This window comes from Bemisia tabaci, chromosome 4, assembly GCF_918797505.1.
Source record: "Bemisia tabaci chromosome 4, PGI_BMITA_v3".
NCBI lineage: Eukaryota > Metazoa > Arthropoda > Insecta > Hemiptera > Aleyrodidae > Bemisia > Bemisia tabaci.
Window position 1 is genome coordinate 52,239,785 of NC_092796.1, and position 21,069 is coordinate 52,260,853.

A 21,069-nucleotide genomic window follows, 5' to 3' on the forward strand; every position below is an offset into this window, starting at 1 on the left:
GGTTTCCTCGTGAAATTTTCTATTAGAAGCACCTCTCAATTTTTAAAATGTGACGAAATAAACATCAAAATTTGCAGTTTTAGTCAAAAATATCATGTCCGTTCTCTCAAATTGACTCGATCCACTGTGCGTCGCCCCTCACTCCATTCCCAACATGATGAGGGGGAACAGCGCAACAACGCGCATCGATGTGCGGCTCCAACTCCCCTCCGCCGGGAAGCGTCGGCAGCTGTCGGAACTAGTCTGGCCTCAGCCTGAGCCTACACAGCACGTGACGGTTTCTTTTTTTATCACCGCGGCAAAACTCCATAACAAAGAGGAGTCGTTGTGAACTGGTGAACTCGTTTCCTATCGCATGAAATCGAACATCGAAATGGTGGACAGAAGTGTGTTGATCGGACTGGTGCGTCAGCGATCGTCGCTGTGGGACCCGCAGGACCGACATTACCGGAGCCGCGAAATGCGGACCCGACTGTGGGACGACGTCGGACAAGAACTCGGCGTCACCGGTAAGTGCATACGCGTACGTCCTCGCATGGGCGGATCCAGCAAATTGGCAACATTGTTTTTCTCCATTTAAGGTGATTCGTCAAGCTCAAGTGACGTGGTCGAACTGGCATGCGATATATCGCATCGATTAGGTCAAAAATCTCGGTCGATTTCAAATTTTTAGCGAAAAAAAGGACGATAGCCCCTGCGCATGAGCCTAAAGAATCATTCTAAACCCAAAAATCAACAAAATTCCGAGAAATGAAAGCAGAATAGTGTTTGGAAAAAAACCTCGCATTCGATACAGAAATCGATGGCTGAATCGATTGCGCTTTTCTTTCTTTTTTTCGCTAAAAATTCAAAATCGACCGAAATTTTTGACCTAATTGATGCGAAATATCGCATGCCAGTTCGACCACGTCACTTGACCTTGACGAATCACCTTAAACCCATGGAAAAGTATCGATTTTGGAAGGGCCGGGTACTCCGACAAGAATCGATTATTTAACATAGGTTTAAATGGAGGAAACCCAGTGTTGCCGAATTGCTGGATCCGCTTCTGACGTCCTGAGTAACGTTTTGTGACGAGAATATTGAAATAAAAGTTGCGATTCCTCAGTCGTGAATTCCGAATATGTTTGCAGAATTTGTGAGTGGCGATTTGAAACGAGGGAAGATAGGCAATTTTCAATAAAACGAAAAATTGCAACTGATTATAATTTTAATACACTATCGATTCCACTAGCAGCCCCTTCAAATGGTAGATAGACATCAAACACAACGTCATGAGGCAGTGCAAATAGGGGGCTTCAAGGACAAGGCGCGTTAAGTGCAGTTTTTGCTATTTCGAGAAATACGTGTTAGAAGTTTTTGAAATAATATGGATCTTTACGACCCTGGTAAAGATTGGCAGTAGAATCCGTGTTCCAAAATACCATAGACCTAAAGCCGGCTGTAAGATTTCCAATAGCTTTTGTAGCCGGCTGTACAATTTCTTATAGCCTTTTATAGCCGATGGCGATTAAGCAACAGCCAGACGATAAAGTTTATGCTAAACGTTAATACGGATACTAGCACTTAGTTAGTTTTTGGACTACCGCTCTCTTTTTGTGCCGTAGTGTCTTGATTAATTTTGCGAGGAAAGCTCCGTACTTTTGAAGGATGCGTGTCATTCTTAATATGTTGGAGCGCCTTCAATTTCTTATGATACTGTGCAATACCTCTGGTGTGAAATAGTTGCTTCAGACGCCGTGGCACGCTGCGGCGCGAAGGGCAGGCAGAGAGCGCGAAACGCGCATTGGCGCCTACAAACCTAACAGAGATACTTCACGCATTGCGCAATGCGTGAAGTATCCCTGTTAGGTTTGTAGGCGCGGCGCCAGTGCGTCGCCGTTCCGCTTGGTGTTAGGCTCTAATATTTAATCCCGCGGAGTCAGCGTCTTTCAACTCATGATTTTGAAATGTTTGCACACTCTGTAAGGATTACTCTCATTTCAATTGATGAAAAAAAATATGTTTTGAAGGAAAATATAATGTGTGTTTTGTAAATATTAACGTAGCTCCGTATTAAACTTAATGATTTCCAAAACACACGAATTTCTACACAATTTCTTACAGCGTTTTACAGCCAATGGCGATCAAGTGTAAAGCCCGGCGATAGGAACTATAGCCCGACTGTATACTTTTTTATAGCTTCGTATGGCCCGGCTTCATGATTTGCTCCGCTTTCTACAGCCAGCTATATGATTTTCAATAGCCTTTTTTGGTCGGCTATAAGAACTCCTATGGTATTTGGAAACGCAGCTCCTATCGCCAATTTTTACCAGGGGACGGAAAGAGAGTTCAAGCTGACGTTTTGATTCTTAGAAATTAAAATTTGGAAGCAAATTTTTCACATATAATATACGTCAAGACTAGTTTTACTTGAAATCATTGATATCTCAATTTTTTCAAAAACTGCGCTTATGCGCCTTGTCCTCCAAGCCCCTCCAATGATATAACAGGTTGACTGATTGAACCAAAATCAGCTTAACTTACCTGCATCAAACTTCACTGAATTTTCTCTCATGTTACATTTTACACACAGAAAACTAAGCAATGCTCTGACTTAAAATTTCATGAGCAAAGTCCGTACAATTCGAATAAAATTCACAGACAATTCGTAGGTATCATGTTGTGTAGTTTTTGTGTTTAAAGAAAAAAAAATGAGAAGAATTAAGGCGATGTAAAATGAAGTTCTGATAAATGCCCTCCAATTGTAACATATTCGCTTAATCGTAATTTTTTGCAACCTAGGCTACTTAGGGTTTTTTTTAGATGAGCCTTTCAATGCTCGTATTTTTATGTAGCCTATAATTCTCCTGAAAATGGATATGCTCTCTTCTAGAAATGACTAGCTTACTTTCTTCCAACACTAAATTAATGTTCGACTTCTTCTTTTCCGCTTTCTTTATGAAATAAATGAGCCGGATTCCAAGGTCTGAATTTCGAAATATTACCTAAAAGAAATTAAAAAATCACAAGCGACGTCAAAAATTAATTTCCTTTCCGAAGCAAAAAAGAAGAACAATCATCTGGCAACAGACGCATTGAAGTTAGTAACCTTGGAGCGGCATGCCTGCCCGTTTCCTTCTACCCAAAAATTTTAAAGTTAAACAAATTTTACAGTGAAGAAAATGCTTGCGTCCCTCTTGTGTATTGCTGTTGTCGCCTATTTAATAACATGTAACCCCGGGACGACCCGATGTAAAACCGAATGTCCAGAATAAGCTAAATTCTTTGTCAACCTTACCGTGAAATTTTCCTTCCAAAATGTGACAATTTTCCATCGAGGCTCCCGGTCCACCCCGTTACCATGGAAGCGCCCGAAACCGCTCGGGTGCCAAACCTCCGATTTAAATTCACCATTCCTCCTATTAATTTCGATTCTTCCCCGCAGGAGAAGTCGCTCGGAAAAACTGGGAGATCCTGAGGGACATATTCCGAAGAAAGTCCAAGGACATCGAAACCTTCAAATCGCGAGTCATCTCAGAGGGGAATCCGGCACTGAGGCCGGTCTCCAGGTGGATCTACTTCGACGAGATGAGCTTCTTGGCGGACGTCATGAGACCGAGACCGCAGAAGAACCCCCAGGCAGAAGAGGGGGGATCGCCCGACGACTGCGAGCAAGACGACGATGACGAGGAGGTGGACACGAGACAGCGGGAGAGTGGAGGTCGCAGCGATCTCCAGTGTCTCACGTGCAGCGGTGGCAAGAAGAAGAAAAGATTGAGTGCGAAAAAACGTAAGTCTCAAAACTTGAGCAAAAGCAGGGAGGAAGAGGACGACGATATGATGTTCTTCAGGAGTCTGCTGCCGTACATGAAGAAACTGGGGCCGCTGCAGAGGATGAAGCTGAGGTCGACGATACTGGACAACGTCGTCGCTGCGATCGAGACGAGCGAGGAATCCGGGTCCAAGACGGCTCTGGTGCCTCTGGGTCGAGAGGCACCCTCCGACGACCAGGTCGCCTAGCCGAAAATCCTGGACGAAGTCGACGGGACGCGAAGAAGTCAGAGAAAGTCGAAGAATCCCCGGAACCGGTAAGGATCAACGAATCTTCCGGCCGAAACTTAAAGCGCCAGATACACCTGCGAGTTATACAAGCGCTCGTTGAAAGCGGAGCACCAATGGGATACCAGGATTTCGACCGCACGACGTTACGCTATCGAAATCCTCCTGGCCTATTGGTGTTGAGCCCTGTGTCCACTCGTCAAAATGGTGACAAAATGGAAGCTCCAAAAGAACCGAAATTCAAAAAAGAGTCTCGCCGCTCTATTTTGAGATGGAACTCTCACCAATCGCATCAAGTCCCGACTTTGAGCCACTTATCGTTTAAATCGATTCACTTTGAGCTTCCATTTTGACGTCATTTTGACTAGTGGAGACAGCGCTTTGCACTCTCAACAAGCGCTTGTGACTCGCAGGTGTGTCTGGGATTTAAGCCGTCCAAAGGACAAAACATGGCGTCACCCTCACGCCACAGTCACAAGCGTCATTAGGACCGCGTCAAGCAGAAAGGAACCAGACTTTGTCTGGACAATTTAATTAGTTGCAGGAGAACATTTGAGCGGATTACTTTGAAAACTTTGAGAAATTTACTTCGCACTATGCAAAAAATTTACTGAAATTTGCACAAAAATCCGCACAACTGTTTTCATGTAAAAAATTAAATTGCCCAATCAAAGGCATTAACTAATATGGATACGTTCCTTTCTCCTTGACGCGGTTCATTTTTGATTGGGCACCATATCGTCAAACGTCTCAAACTTGTCAAATTTCTACCGAAAAACTAATGAACGTCATCACCTTAAAATTTTACATAATATCTCTTACGTCATCAAAATTGATCCCCGACATTTTTATGAATTTAAAAAAAAAGACTAAAACGATATTGAGATGTCAGGCAACTTGGCATCTAATTGAAAATGGCGCTAGACTAGAGATACTTCGGTCAGAGGGTGACGATAAATGGTCTTTTTCGGCCCTAAAATTACAGTGCTCGGAAAATTAGTTCAGTTACCAATTTGACTTTTTATGACAGATACTTGCAGCATTTGCTTTGGAATTGTGTGAATCTCCTTTAAACTCCAAGGGCAATTCGTAGAAAGTTTCGAGGCGTGATGTTACTTAATTTTCCTGTAAAAGAATTGAACATGGGAGGAAATTATGCAACATGACATGTACACAGGCTGATTCTCAGGTTGAATCAGTTAGGTGACAGTGTTTTGTGCAGCCTAGTTTTCTGTCACGTTGTATTTTTTCAACAGAAATTTAAAAACATACTGCCTTCAGCATCTCTGTGGATTTTCTCTAGATTTTAAAGCGTATTTTCACAAATTTTTAAGTCAAAATGTTCCTTAGTTATCGAATTTCTCGCAGAAGATTCGTTGGTTAAATCGGATCTTCTTGAATCTTGCAAGAAATTCATTCAGAACTAATTCAGGATCTCATCTTATAATATATCTCTTGTTTTTGCAAGGACTACTGAGGTACTTTTATTTACTTTCAAAAAAAGCAAAGTATGCGTAAACTTTACATTTTTGTAATTAATTTGTGTTTATTTAAAAACAAACTGACGTTAATTTTATGCTGATTAAAAAACATTTTAGAGCGGGTTATTTGCTTACGCAATAAGACCATTTTTTTCATGAAAATGCGCATTAAATGAGGATAAAATTGTTCCCGAGCATATTTCCTCGTAACACTTACTCAAATTTACAGATTTTTTTTCCATTCCGTGTATATTTTTATAATTAAGTACATAGAAATAAAACAGTACAGGTACTGTTTTATTTCTATGTACTTAATTATAAAAAGATCAGTAGGTCTACTGATCTATTACAATTTTAAAAAACTAAATGTTTTTGCTGTGGCCTAAAAACCGTTTCTTGTTAGCTAGTGCATACTGTTTTTTTGCTTCCTCTCCCCCTTTACTTTTATCTCCTATATTCATAATCTAAAATTTAAAAATGTAACGTACCAGAGTTTTTTGTACCTGTTTACTTTTTTCTTGCGAGTTCTACAACTTGTTTAATAGTGTTTTCAGAGCAAGTTTCCCTTACAATCTAGTAAAAACATTTTTCCCCGTTTCACAACCACAGTGTTACGAATAATTAAGTGAAATCTCATGAAAACATCTGGGAAAAAAGCTATTTACAGTCGTTAAGTTTCTGTTAAAGTTCGAGATCACTTTTTTCTTCACAATTTCATTTGCCTTGTTCTTACTCCCTGTTATGATGGCAGCGCTTCGATCTCTAAAAACTATAAGAAAGGAAAGAGAAATAGAAAAACCCAGCTTCTCCTCTTGACAAATCCTTTCTTTTCCAGACCTCATATTAGTCTTTAAGCAACTGTGAATTCTTGTTCATTCACATTTTATTTGTAAGCTGGTTGTTCTCTTCCGTTTGGCTGGAAGAATTTCTATGTTACCTGACAGAATACAGCAGAGTCATTTGGGCGACCGGAACTATAACGTGGATAATCTGATTAACTAATTGTAAGCTATTTGACCAGGAAAACTTATCGAAAAGGCTGTATTTTGAGAGGCCCCCTTAAAACACTCATCCAATCACAAAAGAGCCACCGAAAAAAAAAATCCCGCGGATACCTACTTTGAATCGCGGATAGTCAAGACTCTGCTGTTTTTCTGACCGACTGAATATTTGTTTTATTTTTTTCTTAATTCCTTTTACTTAAAGAGATATGTAATGTTTCAATAATGTGTTTATTTCTGTGTAAATATCAATTGTTTGAATAAATATAAATTTATTTTTTAAAGTCTTTCAATAAAATTGTATTGCCTTGAATCAACCTGCAAGAGATCTCTCAAATGGGAGACGGAGACGGTCGTTGAAAATAAGATGAAACAAAATAATGGATGAGATTAGGCGAAAACTCCCTATCTTCCCTGCAACAACTTCTGAGCAACTATTTTGACGACCTTAACGGTAAATTGCACGCCGAACGAAAGGAAGGAACTTCGAATGAATTCAAGGATTGCAAAATGCAATTACACATGCATAGTTTCACGGGGAAAATGTCTTATTTCAAATAAATGTCCATCTCATTTCAACGAATGTTTAAGGATCTAGTACATGCAATCCGCAGCAAACAAAGGAGAATTCGACAAAAACCTCAAAAAATTTGTTTCAATTTGTTTCAAAAATTCAATTTTTCTTTCTTTCGAAATTTCTAAATTGAGTTTTTATTTCTAGGCATTTTAAAGTTATTTTTTATTCACAAATAACATGTTTAAATTTTGCATCTTCCTGTTGTGTACTGCCCACCTCATAGTTCAATTCATTTTGATTTTGGAGCCTTTCCTCACTCGAATGACTTGTTATCACTGATTCTTTTGAGTGTCGAGAGAAAAATTTCGAGAGCTAATGTACGGCAGTTGAATTTAAGTCTCTGTGAGAACTGGCACGACGCTCATAAGTAATATTAAGAGGTAGTATTTGTCCTCTACATAAACGTAGCTGAAAAAAAGATGAGACCATGAGCCTATAAATCCTTCATGAGCGAGTCTAATCTAAGGGAGGAGCAAACCAGCCACTGAAATGTTGCTTTTTTGGCATCAAAAATGGGTGCTAAAAAAAAAAAAAAAAAAAAAAAAAAAAAAAAAAAAAAAAAAAAAAAATCGAATTTTTCGAAATTTGGTAAGTGATAGGGAAAACCCTCAAGGTAAAATTGAACTTCATCAGCGGAAAGTAATCGAGTAGTCTAGTAAGATATCTGAAATCCTGAGAAAACTTAATTTCCCGTCCTTTCGGATGCAAGACAAAGTGATCAATTTTACACGGGAGCACAATGGAACATGGTGAATTAGGCCAATAAGCCTAAGAAATCTCGTTTATCAGACACAGCGAAGGAAAATTCTAAATATATACGATACATGCTTATCAATTCATTATCGACTGCTAAATTCGAAAATAACGTTGGTTCTTGAAATTTCCTTTGAGAATTTTTTGTGGACAAATATCACTTTTCCGGAATACTGATGGAAAAGAGGGAAAACTAAGGTAATCTTCAGACTCAGCGCTAAAAATTAAACGGGCCGTAACTTTCACACTCTCAGCAGTTTTCTTTCTGGTGCGGGTCTGTGTTATGAACGTAAACAAACATTTTCAGGCGTCTCGGATGGAGTTAATCAGAGAGGTCGGATTTAAAATTTTTAACTAAAACTGCAAATTTTGATGTTTATCTCGTCACATTTTAAATTTCAAGGGGCGCTCACAGAACACTGGAGAAAAAAAAAACACATTGAATCTAGAGTACAGACTCTTGAAAACATTGACAAGAAAAAATACTCTTGATTCAATCGGATTTTTGCTTGAATCAAAACGAAATCCGCTTAGATTAAGATGCTTGGTTCTTGATTTAAGCTAGATTCTGATTGAACCAATAGTACTTTTTCTTGTCGATGTTTTTAAGAGTCTGGACTCTAGATCCAATGTGTTTTTTTTTTTCTTTTCTTTTTTTTTCTTCTTTTTTTCCGGTGAAGAAAATTTCACGAGGAAACCAGTGGTGCGACTTTTAGAACCTCAAAGTTCTGTATGATCGGAGTTATAAGCTATTAAAGTTTCCGAATTGTTTCCGACCTCTGCCATCAACTCGATCCACTGTGCGTCTTTGAAAGAGAGTTCGCTGCCGGCCTTCCAAAATTTTCATTCAAAAAAGTTGATCGACGGCTGGTGCGCGAAAGAGTAGAGTCGTCATACGCAATTTTAAGCTCCGCGGCCACAGGTGAGACGAGCTGTGCGAAAATCAAAACACGCAGCGCAGCCGGAGCCCGAGAACAATGCTATCAATTGGAGAGCAGAGCGACCCTTACTCGAGTTGGAATTCAAAACACTATCGGCTCCAATCCGAGAGAGAAAAGCCGTCGTGCTCTATCACTGGCGACGCCCGAAAAGTCGAAAGTATGGGCAAGTCGGGTGTCCATTGAAAACGGCGAGAATCTTGCGTGCCAATTCCGAGAAAACCTATAAATCCTTCGCAAATACTAGGAACGAACCAATCGAGATAGTTTCTGCGTCTACAACGTACGTTAAAGTGTAAGCTATGCGCGGAACGAGTTCAGCGCTTTGGGGGGCGGTTGTCCTTTGTCTCGCGACACTCAACCCCCCTGAAGTCCAGGCACACGACACAGTTACGAGTCCGACTGAAGATACTTCTCACTCTCGTCCGAGAGAAGATTTCGAGGAGAGGCCATTGAATGGGGATTTCGACGACAGTCAAACGAATGGAGATCCCGACAGCACTCAATCGGTTGGTGATTCTGAGGGTGATCGGTGGAATGGAGATTCCGACAGTGATCCATCAATTGAAGATTCGGAATATGATCGATCGAATGGGGATTCCGGTAGTGATCGATCAGTTGGGGGTTTCGAAGATGGTAGATGGAGTGGAGATTCCAGCAGCGATCAATCGAGAGTAGATTTAAGCGGTGCGCGGTCGAATGGAGATCCTAACAGTGATCGATCGAATGGAGATTCTGAAGGAGATCGATCGAGTGGAGATTACAACAGCAGCGAAGCCTCCGAGGATGTGGAGGTTGCAACCTACGGCGAGGCAAGTTCCGACGGAGGTAATTCGAAGGTGACCGGTGGAGAAGCAAGTGGGGGCTTGCCTCTAACTAGCCGCCGGAAAAGAGATTTAAATGCAGATGCATTTAATTATGCATCGAATCCGGAAGACATGATAAAGTTGGCTCTAGAAGCGGCTCGCACACCAAGCATACCTAAGAACTTCCAAGAGCTGAAGGCTGGGGAGCAGAATATGGACATGGACGCTATAAAAGAAGCGGCTCTTGCCGCAGCTCGTGCAGCAGGTCCCCAGTTCCCAGGTCCCGAGGAGCAGTCCCTTTTCAGCCCCAGCGACGCGACGACCGACATAACGGCCGCAGGAGAGTCACCGACACCAATCCTACTCGCGGACAAAGTTTCAACATTGACAGGAGGAGGAGGAGCCAAGGTAGAGCTGACAGTCTTTGACAAACTCTTGGAGACCCTCGGGGAGGATGCAGGGGTCGGAGGAATCACCGGAGCGGAGTCTTTGTTGGATCTGAAGGCCACAGTAGCGCAAAAGCTTGTGGAGGATGTTGCAGGAAAGCCTGTAGATAGCCTACTGGGAAGTTACACTTTCCCGAACACAATTATCAAGCAGCTCATTGAGGACGCATATGCAAAGGCCCAAGCGGTTTACACTAACACACTCTGTCAGATTTCAAACACGTGTCTACCAACCTCTATTACCCTAACGTCAGTGGCCGTGATATTAGGCAACAAACCTTGTAATTCATGATCGTCGGCGGGAACATCACAAGACAACAGATTCACGCTCTGCCGTTGACAGCAAGAGCGCCGTATTTACTAGAGTACCTGTGTACGGGAGAGTATTGCCATCTCCGTGCCGCTCTCTGATTGGTTCACCAGTTTTAGGCTATCATGAAGCTCCGAAGTTGGCCCAATGTAAACAAACCCGACTCAGAGGAACACGTATTATCGGCTGAGAAATGAGGGATGATCACACTCAAAGGTTGATTTTCGGCAGAAATATCCATCAAAGTTCGATCCGAACTCAATTCAGAAGTTTATTCTAAAAAATTTCTATCACATCCAAAATCATGTCTAAAACTTTGTCGCCATCTTGCTTGTATATATTGGGCCAAACCATAAAGCACATAGAGTCGTAATGCAAGTGGGAGAGCTGGCGCCAATTTAAAGCATTTTCCAGGTCCCGAATTCCGAGATTCTGTGCGGCGCCGGGTCCCTTTTTCGATACACAATCGATTGTTTGCGATACACAGGGACCCGGCCATATTCCACACCGCCATTTTAAATCGAATATGTATTGAAAAAGTGACCCTGCACACCGGGCTCGGAACTCGTCGAGCAGAATATGGCGTCAGCTCTCCCACTTACATTACGACTCTATGTACTCTATGAGTCAATTACTAGCAGCGGAGGGGCTGAGTTTTTTTTACATTGGGCCAACTTTGGGGCTCCATGATAGCCGACCAATCAGAGATCGGCACGCTTTTTCTGTAGTAAAAGTAAAAGGATTGAAATGGCAATACTCTCCCGTATACAGGTATACTCTAGTATTTACATTCCAGAACTGGAGATTTTTTTTCTTTTTTTCCACGGAAAATTTTCGATTACGAGAAAACTTGATTTCTATCATGCTTCATTTTTAAAGAAAGAAAAAAAAAAAAAAAAAAAAAACACCAAAATTACACAGATGTATATGAGCTTTCTTCAATTCTTTATTACCTACTTTCAACCATTATAATCATCGCTTGCTTATTCGGTTACTACAGTATAAAATCATAAAGTTTCTCAGACCATGATTAGATTACGATTTACATCGTCATTTTCTGATATCGGATCACACATTTTTTCAATATAAAGGGTCATTCAAAAGTCACGCACCACTGGCCATAACTTTAAGTTCTAATTATGATATCGACTTGCGGTTTAAGACGTTTTTCCTCATATTGAGAGGAAATATTTTTAAGGTACTTTCCCAGTTTTTGATCCCCTCGGAGGGAGAAGGGCGGGGGGGCAACTCAAAAATTTCAAATGGCCACCTCCCTCATGGCCTGTGGTGCGTGACTTTTGAATAACCCTGTATAATTATCGATATACATAGTAGTATAGTATATCGACGGTGAAACTATACCAAACCATGTAATCCCGTTTGCGGTGTTTAAAAATCTCTGCTCACATTTTATTTTTTCAAAGGAGACCAGATCGATACCATCCTTTGAAATTTTCACCGAGTTTTCTCTGCAGAAGGAGGAAAAATAACGGAGGGTTTCAAGAACTGACGTTGTATAGTTTTTCATTCAAAAAATAAATTATGACAGGAAGTCTGCTACGTCGCAAACCAAGATACGTGGTCTGGTAGTAGTGTCACAGTCGATATGCAAGTTCTGGCTTTTTTCGAATCAAAGTCGATGAAAACCAATCAATAAAAGATTCAAATCCTTTTCAAAAACTTTAGACTTCTATCGGTTTGCGGTTCGGGCGTATGAACTATGAATGTTCATACTTAGCATGTCGACACAATATGAGCCTTTTTTTTAAACACCATAGATGACGGAACGCTCTTCCAATTAACGCAAACAACATACAGTGATGGAAGAGTATATGAAGTTGGGTTCGAACCCAACACGCAACTATTTAAACTCTGCGACGGACCGGTTGCATACCCTAGATATTGCGGCGAAATCTGAGTTCTATGCGCGCTCGCGATGCATGTACAAGCCCAGTTAGCAAGATTGAGCTCCGTCATTTGGATCCATTAGCCCGTACAGGAGCTCGCTCCAATACTCGCGTTATCCACAAAATGTAGCAGTAGATTGAAGATGGCATTGCTAAGCGCGCTCCTTACAGTCTCCGTCCACAGTCTCTAGCGGCAGATTGGAGACTGAGTTGATAAGCGCGCTTCTGACGGTGTTCATCCACCGTCTCTAGCGGTTGAACGAAAATGAGTCGGGTACGAGTCCAGGCGAGCGCATCTAGCCGCGTGTGTAGTGCGTTTGGAGTTGCGGAGAAATGCAGGAGTCTGGATGCGCGCGCCGCGCGTCCTTCAACAGGCAAGTTGTTGTGATTTGAGTCGTGAGCGCTTATGGAATTGATTGTAAAGTCCACTTGTTAAAGTAAGTATTTTCCCCATGTTTTTATTGCGTTTTCATTTTCTTTACCGGTGTTTAATTCTGCCGCTCGTGCAAGAAACAAAGCCGAAGTATTTATCTCTTAGTTAGTTATTTCGCTGAGGGACGAAAGTTAGTTTTCCTTTTCAGAGCTAACCTCCCTACCACTTTCTACCATGCTCTGTTTGTTTGAATTCAACATATTTCCTTGCGAAAGTGCAGGACAGCTGATCCTCAGTTGTCCTCCAGACGTTGAATTACTAATTCGGCAAGAACACAATTCAGCTTAATAAGCCAAAATTCTCGTGATTGTAGTCTATTCGAATCTTACTTGGCTAATGCAAGGTACCACTGGCTTACATCTTGTAGACTCGTGTAAGCACTCGAGCAGTGAGCTTGCTTATAAGTTGTCGACGTATATACTTAATCAATGAGTTTCAGACTGCATCTCACTTCTTCTCCGCTAGGTACTTTCATCTGTGCTCAGGGTTGGAATTGTCCTTGTCCATTGTAACCTATCTCGGATGAGATAAGCTGAACTCAATGAGTAATTGATTTTGGTTTCATCCGCTGGGTGGTCCTTGTTAGGTGTGGAGTATTTGTTCACAATAACATACCTCAAGGGGTTGCGGAGTCTCTCAGAAGTCAACGGAAATGAAATGGTGATTTTCACAGAACTTTTATGCGTTAGTTCTGAAGTATTCAATATTTAAATGATAACAATCGCTGATTCTTTTTACAGAGTAAATGTATAAGAACTAAACATAAGTTGGGTTTATTAGGTGTGAAGCTAATGTGTAATGTCATTTTCTTCATCTATTTTTCAGTGGCCTCACTCCAGACGAGCATCTGCACTCAGATTTATTTCCAAGTATTCTGGAATTTCCAAGCGGCTAATATTCTATGATCTGATTGCCCATCCTGTATCTGAGCAATCATTGGTAGAGAGTTAGCAGCAAAATCAAATCACCTCAAAATTCATCATTTAGTGCTTCAAACAACATTGATATCAAGGAAGATTTAGTGTAGGCAACTTAAATAATCATAAACAGTGACTTTCAAAGTTTGATTTGTCCAGATATTAATTTTTTCAAACGAAGAAGAAAAGTGTACTTAAGTTCAGTGTTGGAAATGCCTAAATATCTGAATCAGTAGGTAAAACCAAAGTGTTCTGAATTTAAGTTTTAAAGAAGAACTTTATATTTGGTGAGTCTTTTTTTATATAATTTCTTAACGCATACTCTTTCAACACAGAAGGACTTTGATAAACTGTAGAAAGCAGTTTCTTTTGATGCTCATCATGAAACATCATCTCAGCAAGTTTGATGCCCTCTCAAGTTTGAGTTACATATTTGTGCTGTATATTACCTGAAAATTTTGATTTTATGTAGTTCAAAGCCTTGAATATTTTCTGTCATACTTTTTAGTGATCTAGCTGTATTTGTCGGCATCATTTAAGTGGATCTGAATGTCATGATTTATCATTATAACTTATTAAGCTTAAATTATAGACATTGTGTAACTCCATCCCCCCAAAACTGAGGGTCTCGCAGTCAAAATCTCACGATACTTTACACCGGTGACTAATGAAGAGTTACTGGAGTAAGCGTTATTCGGACTAGATGTGGCGCATCAATCAATACCTTAGTATACATTTTCTACATCAAACTTCATTCATCTTTGCAGGGTTCTCTATGGCAAACATGCTCCCTTTGTGCTACCAGCTACATGTGTCTTTCAGTGTCATTGATTATCCTAGGATGACCAATGACATGTGTCATCCATAATCGTAGGATGACCAATGACATGCGCCGTTTAATGTCATTCATCATCCTAGAATTCCTAACGACATGTTTTAGGATTTTCAATGACATGCATCCTTCAATGTCAGGATTTTCAACAATATATGGAGTTGAATGTCTTTCAATGTTTTTGTGAGGAATGAAGGATATACCCTTGGAACGACATCTGATGATAAAGTGGCAAAAGTTATATTTTCCTTGAGAAAGTGGTGAAGATTCATTGTCAGCTTCGATGAGATTTGATAGAAAGTATTTGCAGCATCCTATTCTGGACGTATGTTGAGGCTCCATCAAATACGGCTAAAGTCATTAATACTGTTCTTTCGTCAGCTTTCCAATTTTATCGATAATAATTCTTACATCTACTTAATAGTGCCGATTCCGAGAGGAGACTCTTATCAACAGGGTTGTAGAAGAATAATAAGTTATCAAAACCAATGTTTTAAGATATGGCTAGTCTCCAGAATTTCTTATTTTCATACAAATTATGCTTATTACTTGTGCAATGTGTTCCATACATCAACTTTTTTAATTAATGGAAAAACTGAACTAGGTAATAAAATTTTCTCTTAAATCTCTAGTTTGCCCTAGAGAAAAGATCATCTTGTACATCATCAATGTACATCTTAAATTTAGAAACGAGTCTATTTGGAATGATATAATGGTAATAAAATATCTTTGTTGGTATACATCTGAGTTTTTTTCTTTTCTTCTTTTTTCTTGACTTTAAATGTTCTCCTTTGTTACATTGTTGAGAATAAATCTAGTTAGCCATAGGGGAAATAATTATGAGAATTTCTGTTAACGTTCCTGCAATCACATATAATTAGTATTTCAATATAAAAAGTTTTATTAGCGACATATCGAATTCATCCAAGAGGCAATTTGTCTCCTAGAAAAATAGATTTTCGAGGTAATATGGAAAATAACTTTGGTTAATAACTTTGACTTGGTATTTTGTGTACCTACATGTAAATATTGTTGACAATGTAACTACTAATGTTAACGTTAACTTGCACATTGGTGTATTTTTGTTACTATCGAAAACACTTTGATAAAAGTACATTATAAGTATAGGTCTTTACTATAAGTTTTCTTTTAAAAAAATTAAGTTTTCTTTTGGGGTTACTTTTAAAAAAATCGGATCCACAGGAAGTACATCTACATCTCTAGAGTGCCTGATTTCTGAAATTTTGAAGCTAAAAAACTGAGGAATAAAGTGAAAAATATACAAGAAAAAATTTCATGGATTGTGAAATTTTTTCAGAGGTATTTTTGACATTTTATTTTTGAGCTTTTTAGCCTCAAAATTTAATTATATTCTCTTGAGATATAGATCTATTTCCTGAAGATCCGATGTTTTGTAAAAGAAATAAAAACCCCGAATAAATTTCATTATCAGTCAGAACTGCCGCTAGGAACGCGCTGCGTGACGCCGCGCGTGGGCCGCTTGCGTCAGTGCTACAAAGCCGCTCCGGATGCCGCGAGTAGCGGCGCCTGGACTCCGAGTCCGACGAGGGGTATCCACATTCAAACGGGTGAATATCTCTAGCTACACTGCCGCTCCTCTATGTGGATAAGCGATTCCGCTTTGGCACCGTCCACCGCTAGAATCGGCGATGGAGCTCGATCTTGCTAACTGGGAGTGTACACACATACATCTCTCGCGATAGGGTACAGGTGCGATCAGTGTTAACTTCGAAACTTCGAGCGTACATGAAAACCGGTCATCGCAGAGTTACTTGAAGCTGTATGTAACCCAACTTCGTAAATATATTCTTCCATTTTTTTACGCTCAGTGCATTATTCAAATGCGAAGTTCGTCTTTCGAAAATCATCTCACTGTCAGATTGTTAAAATCGCGTTACGAAGTATGACAAGAGCGTCCAAATAGTTGACCGAAATAGATGTCACACTTGAAGAAAAACACTATCGTCCCACCTGAACTCTTTCGCGGGGGCCGTTGGCAGATCTCAGATTTCGCCCGTAATTTCGGGCGTATGCAACCCGACCCACCGCGGAGTTAAAATAGTTGCATGTTGGATTCGAACCCATATTGGAATATTCTTCATTCTTTTACGCCCCGCACACGATTCAAATGCCGAGTTTATCTTTTGGAAAGGCATCTCAGTTGGTTTATACAGCTTCATTTTGTTTGTAGTGTTTTTCCTCTGCTAACTGAGGAGCTTAGAGGAAGTTACCAGATATTCTCGGATGATTCCAATTCCAAAGGGGGTAATGCAAAATGACGAGATGTATCTTAAACTTAAAGTCATGTTACTTAAATTAAGTTTTTGATGGGCAGGAAGACTTGCGGACTGGGCGCTTGAGCCACTTTACTTCGATATGATGAACGCCTTTTCAATTTTTTCTGGATTGCATTTTTTCAAACTTTCTCGATTATTCTCATCAGGCATTCTCATTCGGCAACACAAATCCCCGGAGGTGGGGGTAGAAGTCTACTTTAAAAAATGAAACATATCAGAAACTTCCGTAACTTAGAAATTCACTTTTGATTTATTATTTTATTATTTATTAAATATCCCGCGAGGGATAAGCCTGCGCTTTACCGTCCGTAGAGCACCATCCCCCTCCGTCCTTAATCAAGCCAGCCCCAGGTAACCATTGTATGAGCCCATCAAACTCGGGTCACCTGGCCGGGAATTGAGCCCGGAACCTCCCGATCATAGAGCAAGCACTAGAACCACGACACCACAGGAGACCGACAATAGACTAGTTCAAGTAATGCTGTCCAGTTCACAAGCTAGAGCTGCACTGGGAAAAAAACACATTGGATCTAGAGTCCAGACTCTGAAAAACATCGACAAGAAAAAGTACTCTTGATTCAATCAGAATCTACCTTAAATCAAGAACCAAGCCTCTTAATTTAAGCGGATTTCGTTTTGATTCAAGCAAAAATCCAATTGAATCAAGAGTATTTTTTCTTGTCAATGTTTTCAAGAGTCTGGACTCTAGATCCAATGTGTTTTTTTGTCCAATGTGCGTTACTTAATGGGACAAGAGAGGCAGTCCTTTGGCTATTCACGGCGGACAGAAAATGAGCGGGATATTGCAATAATTGCAATAACAAAAGCTGACAAACAAAATACAAGGTGTCTAGTTTTTTGGGGTTTTTTTTGGGTAATCCTGCTTTTTCCTGATTTTGGACTGCTAAATCCTGATTTTTTGTGGAGAAAAATTATAATTTCTGCAAAAGCGTATGCCAAAAAATAAAAAAAATCCGATCAGACGGCCGACTTTTCTCAAATCCTGATTTGACGACCGATTTTTCCTAAAATCCTGATAAAATCGGGATTAAAACCTGATTGACCTCAAATCCTGATTGAATCGGGAAAATCCTGATGATGGACACCCTGCAAACAGCTCAAAAAATCTTTAAATATTTCTTCCCCTTTTTTTCAGAAAAATTACTGATCAAGGAGGAGCCGCTGGCATTGCAGGCAGCACCTCGAGGATCGGCATCGCTCCTGCAACCTCGATTTATCTTCATAGCACCAGACCGACCACAGATGTACAATCAGACCCCTTTCTCCCCCCAGGGCCAGGGCCAGGCCGAGCCTAACGCAATAGTGCTCAGCCGAAATGGAATTAAACAGATAAAGCTTGGTGAAGCTACCGACAGAAACGAAATCCCTTTCCCTCCGCCTAGCTTCCGGGACTTCGTAGCACTGGATGCTCAGGACGACGCAATGCTCAATCAACGAACCCCATCGATGAAGTATGCTTCGGAAGCCGGCACTGAGGAGGACTCCTTGGAGGGAATGGGTCGGCAGGGGCTCAATCCATTCTCGCTGTTGAGCAGTGTGCTTGGAGGAGGCGGTTCCAGAGAAAATAGAAGCGACAGAGACCAGAGACCCCGAGAGCAAGGCCTCCTTAATGGTCTCCTTACGCTTCCTGAGATTTTCTTATCCATAACATAGAACTTTCAGTGCGGCTTGAATTCTATTCATGTAGTTTTAACCTGATTGAAAATTAGATTTCAATTCTCAACAAATGTACTGTTTCACTTCATTTGACTTTATACCAACATACTTCAGTAATTGTAAGTAAATAATAACTGCTTGTCTTCTTTTGTTGCTTTTGACGATTATAAACATGATTACTTAATTTGACTGGTTAGTCACTTGGACTGCGTCAAGCAAGAAGGAATCAAGCCACATCAGTCATTGCCAAGTTTAATTGGGTAATTAGATTTTTTACATGAGAACAGTCGTGCGGATTTTTGTGCAAATTTCGGTGAATTTCCTGCATAATGCGAAGCCAATGCCTTAAAATGTTCAAAGGAATCCGCACAAACGTTCTCTTGTAAAAAATTGAACTACCCAGTTAAATTTGGCCTTCGTCGTTCTGAGCCTTCACAGGTAACTTTTTCTATGAAATTTTTCTACGATGCCTGGACCTCCTAAAAGTAAGGGCTCAAGTATTTTAAAGCCAATGGCTGTAGCCTTATACAGCCAAATAATTTTATAAATTATAGTTCATCTATTGGTTAGATTTTCTACTGAGAAACCCTGGTGGATCAAGCATGCAGGTATCACTAGTAAGTACCTAACTGTTAGAGGTCACGTATCGTTTGTTGAGACAGACGTCAGAGTGTTGTTAAGGTCACTACTCATCAGAGGTGCCATCAAACTGCATGTATAACCTGCTAAGTGGTGCTAATTCAGAGCTAATCAGAGATTGATGTTTGTCTCAACATACGATGCGCAAGCTCTACCTCTGACCACCTATAAACAGTACAAAAGTCACCATTAAGGCCACTGCTGGGCATGACAATAGCATCTACGCATCAAATGAAGCTTGTAGTTGAGTGATCAAAGGTACGGAAAACTATTGAAAGAAAACCTCTGGACCATTATCAAAGGAAATACAGGAAACGCTCTAACCTCCAAGTGCCGACTGATTGATATTTAAGGTTATAGTTCACTGGTAAACTGATTTCCGGAACAGAGCTCCGGTACAAAGTTTTTCTCCTCCGAGATGAGGTATTGCAACAATGGGCATGAATGATTATTTGCAATCTTCTGTAGGGAGTTTAGCCAGCCATGGGTTTAAAAGAAAAGAGACATGCTTCAATGTGTGATCAGTTGAGAAAACATCGTTCCCCCTTGGAGACTCTATAGACTGTATCATATTAGTCCTGTAGCTTTGATATGGTTTCTCAGGGTTAAAAGTATTTTAATAAAAATTTACATACCTCAAATCCAGTAAGACATCTAATCAGTTGGTTCAAGTCCTTTTGATAGAGTGACTCGACTTTAGCCAGCGCCATCGACACATGAATTCAGCTCTAACATTGAAGATAAACAGTCGGGCAATTGCGTAAATTTTTCACTGAGTCAAATTTAATTCAAAATTCAGAAGGGAGAACCGTTGAATGATTTACGTGAATCAATCTTTGATCGAGAGCCAAAAACATGTTAGCTGATAACAACAAACAACAATGAATGAATGAACATTTGAAATGATAAAGGGAGGGAAGGGGAAGCAACAGGACGTTGTCAAATGTGAGTTTACGTAGAGTAAAGTTATGCTGCAATCCGATCCGTATATATCCAATCGTTTGTACATTTTCAAACTCAATGATATGCTTCAAAAGACATTTATCAAATGACTTTATCGCAGAAATTACAAACGGAAGTCTAATTATTATTATGAGCGTTCATGAGGCAACACTGTTGACCTGAATCTACCTTTCTGATTGGTTAATGGTTCCCGCCAGTTTTAGATGGTACCGTAAGGTCAGGGTGGCATGAAACGTGAGAAAGAAATGAAAGATTGGAAATTTCAGGGAAATATTTCATGAAATTTCACGAGGCTATGAAATATTTCATATTCTTCAGGGGCTAGAGTATACAACCCGCACTCCAACAAAAAATAGAAAAAAGTCACAATTTTTACATTTTGCAAAACATGGAAAGGAACCGGTATTTTTCAATATCTTTCATAAATTTCTGATATTTCATTAAATATTTTACGTGAAATTTCAAGATTTTATTTTTCATGAAATTTTGCCACCCGGCATATGGTACTTAGGGGGAACGCAGGTGACATCGTGCGAGGTGAGGGGGGGGGGGAGGCAAAAGTACGAAATTCAGCGTTAGGAATTTTATGGGCCGCAAATAATAGACTTTGGGTACATAGGTACTCCTTATCTTGGTAGCGTTTTCATCGCTGATGCACACTTTTCGAACACAATCAGAGCTAAGGTTGAAATATTACGCAGAAAATTACCATCATCAAATACTTAAATAAAATAATAATTTTAAAAAAAAAAATTGCATCAAAGAACAAGAGTAAGTATCCTACTTATTTCATACTAACTTAATTCGCAGTGACAGCAGATATTTTGCATGCTGATTCAACTTCTTTTTCTCTTGACAAAAAATATCGATGGCCTGAAAGCGAAATCACATGGGTACCTGCGTTGAAAACTTGTTAACATGATATCTTAAAAATTTCCTTAATTTGTCTTCTCTTTTAGCAGAATATTCTGTAGAAGTTTCAAGATGTAAAGTTAGCGTGTTCTTCTTCCAAAAAAGAAAATAGAGGCAG

The 21,069-nt window shown here is 40.1% G+C and overlaps 2 protein-coding genes across 3 annotated transcripts in view; one reads left to right on the forward strand and one right to left on the reverse strand.

Annotated features, from left to right (window-relative positions):
* Positions 1–19,982, reverse strand: part of Grip128 (gamma-tubulin complex component 5) — a 39,577-nt gene extending 19,595 nt beyond the window's left edge. Inside the window, exon 1 of the mRNA XM_019059237.2 lies at positions 19,712–19,982. Within this exon, the coding sequence (XP_018914782.2) occupies positions 19,712–19,786 (75 nt within the window). The 5' untranslated portion in view covers positions 19,787–19,982. The remainder of the gene's footprint in view (positions 1–19,711) is intronic.
* LOC109042473 (uncharacterized) lies at positions 199–18,621 on the forward strand. 2 transcript variants are annotated; one of them, XM_019059238.2, is made up of 2 exons: positions 199–509; positions 3,428–5,552. In XM_019059238.2, the coding sequence occupies exons 1-2, from the start codon at positions 356–358 to the stop codon at positions 4,000–4,002; spliced, it is 729 nt and encodes a 242-aa protein (XP_018914783.2). In that variant the 5' UTR covers positions 199–355; the 3' UTR covers positions 4,003–5,552. The 2 variants fall into 2 exon arrangements, with proteins under 2 accessions (XP_018914783.2, XP_072156137.1); XM_072300036.1 differs by lacking the exon at positions 3,428–5,552 and adding an exon at positions 17,917–18,621 and having other exon boundaries at positions 236–509.
* Positions 19,983–21,069: the final 1,087 nt, after the last annotated feature.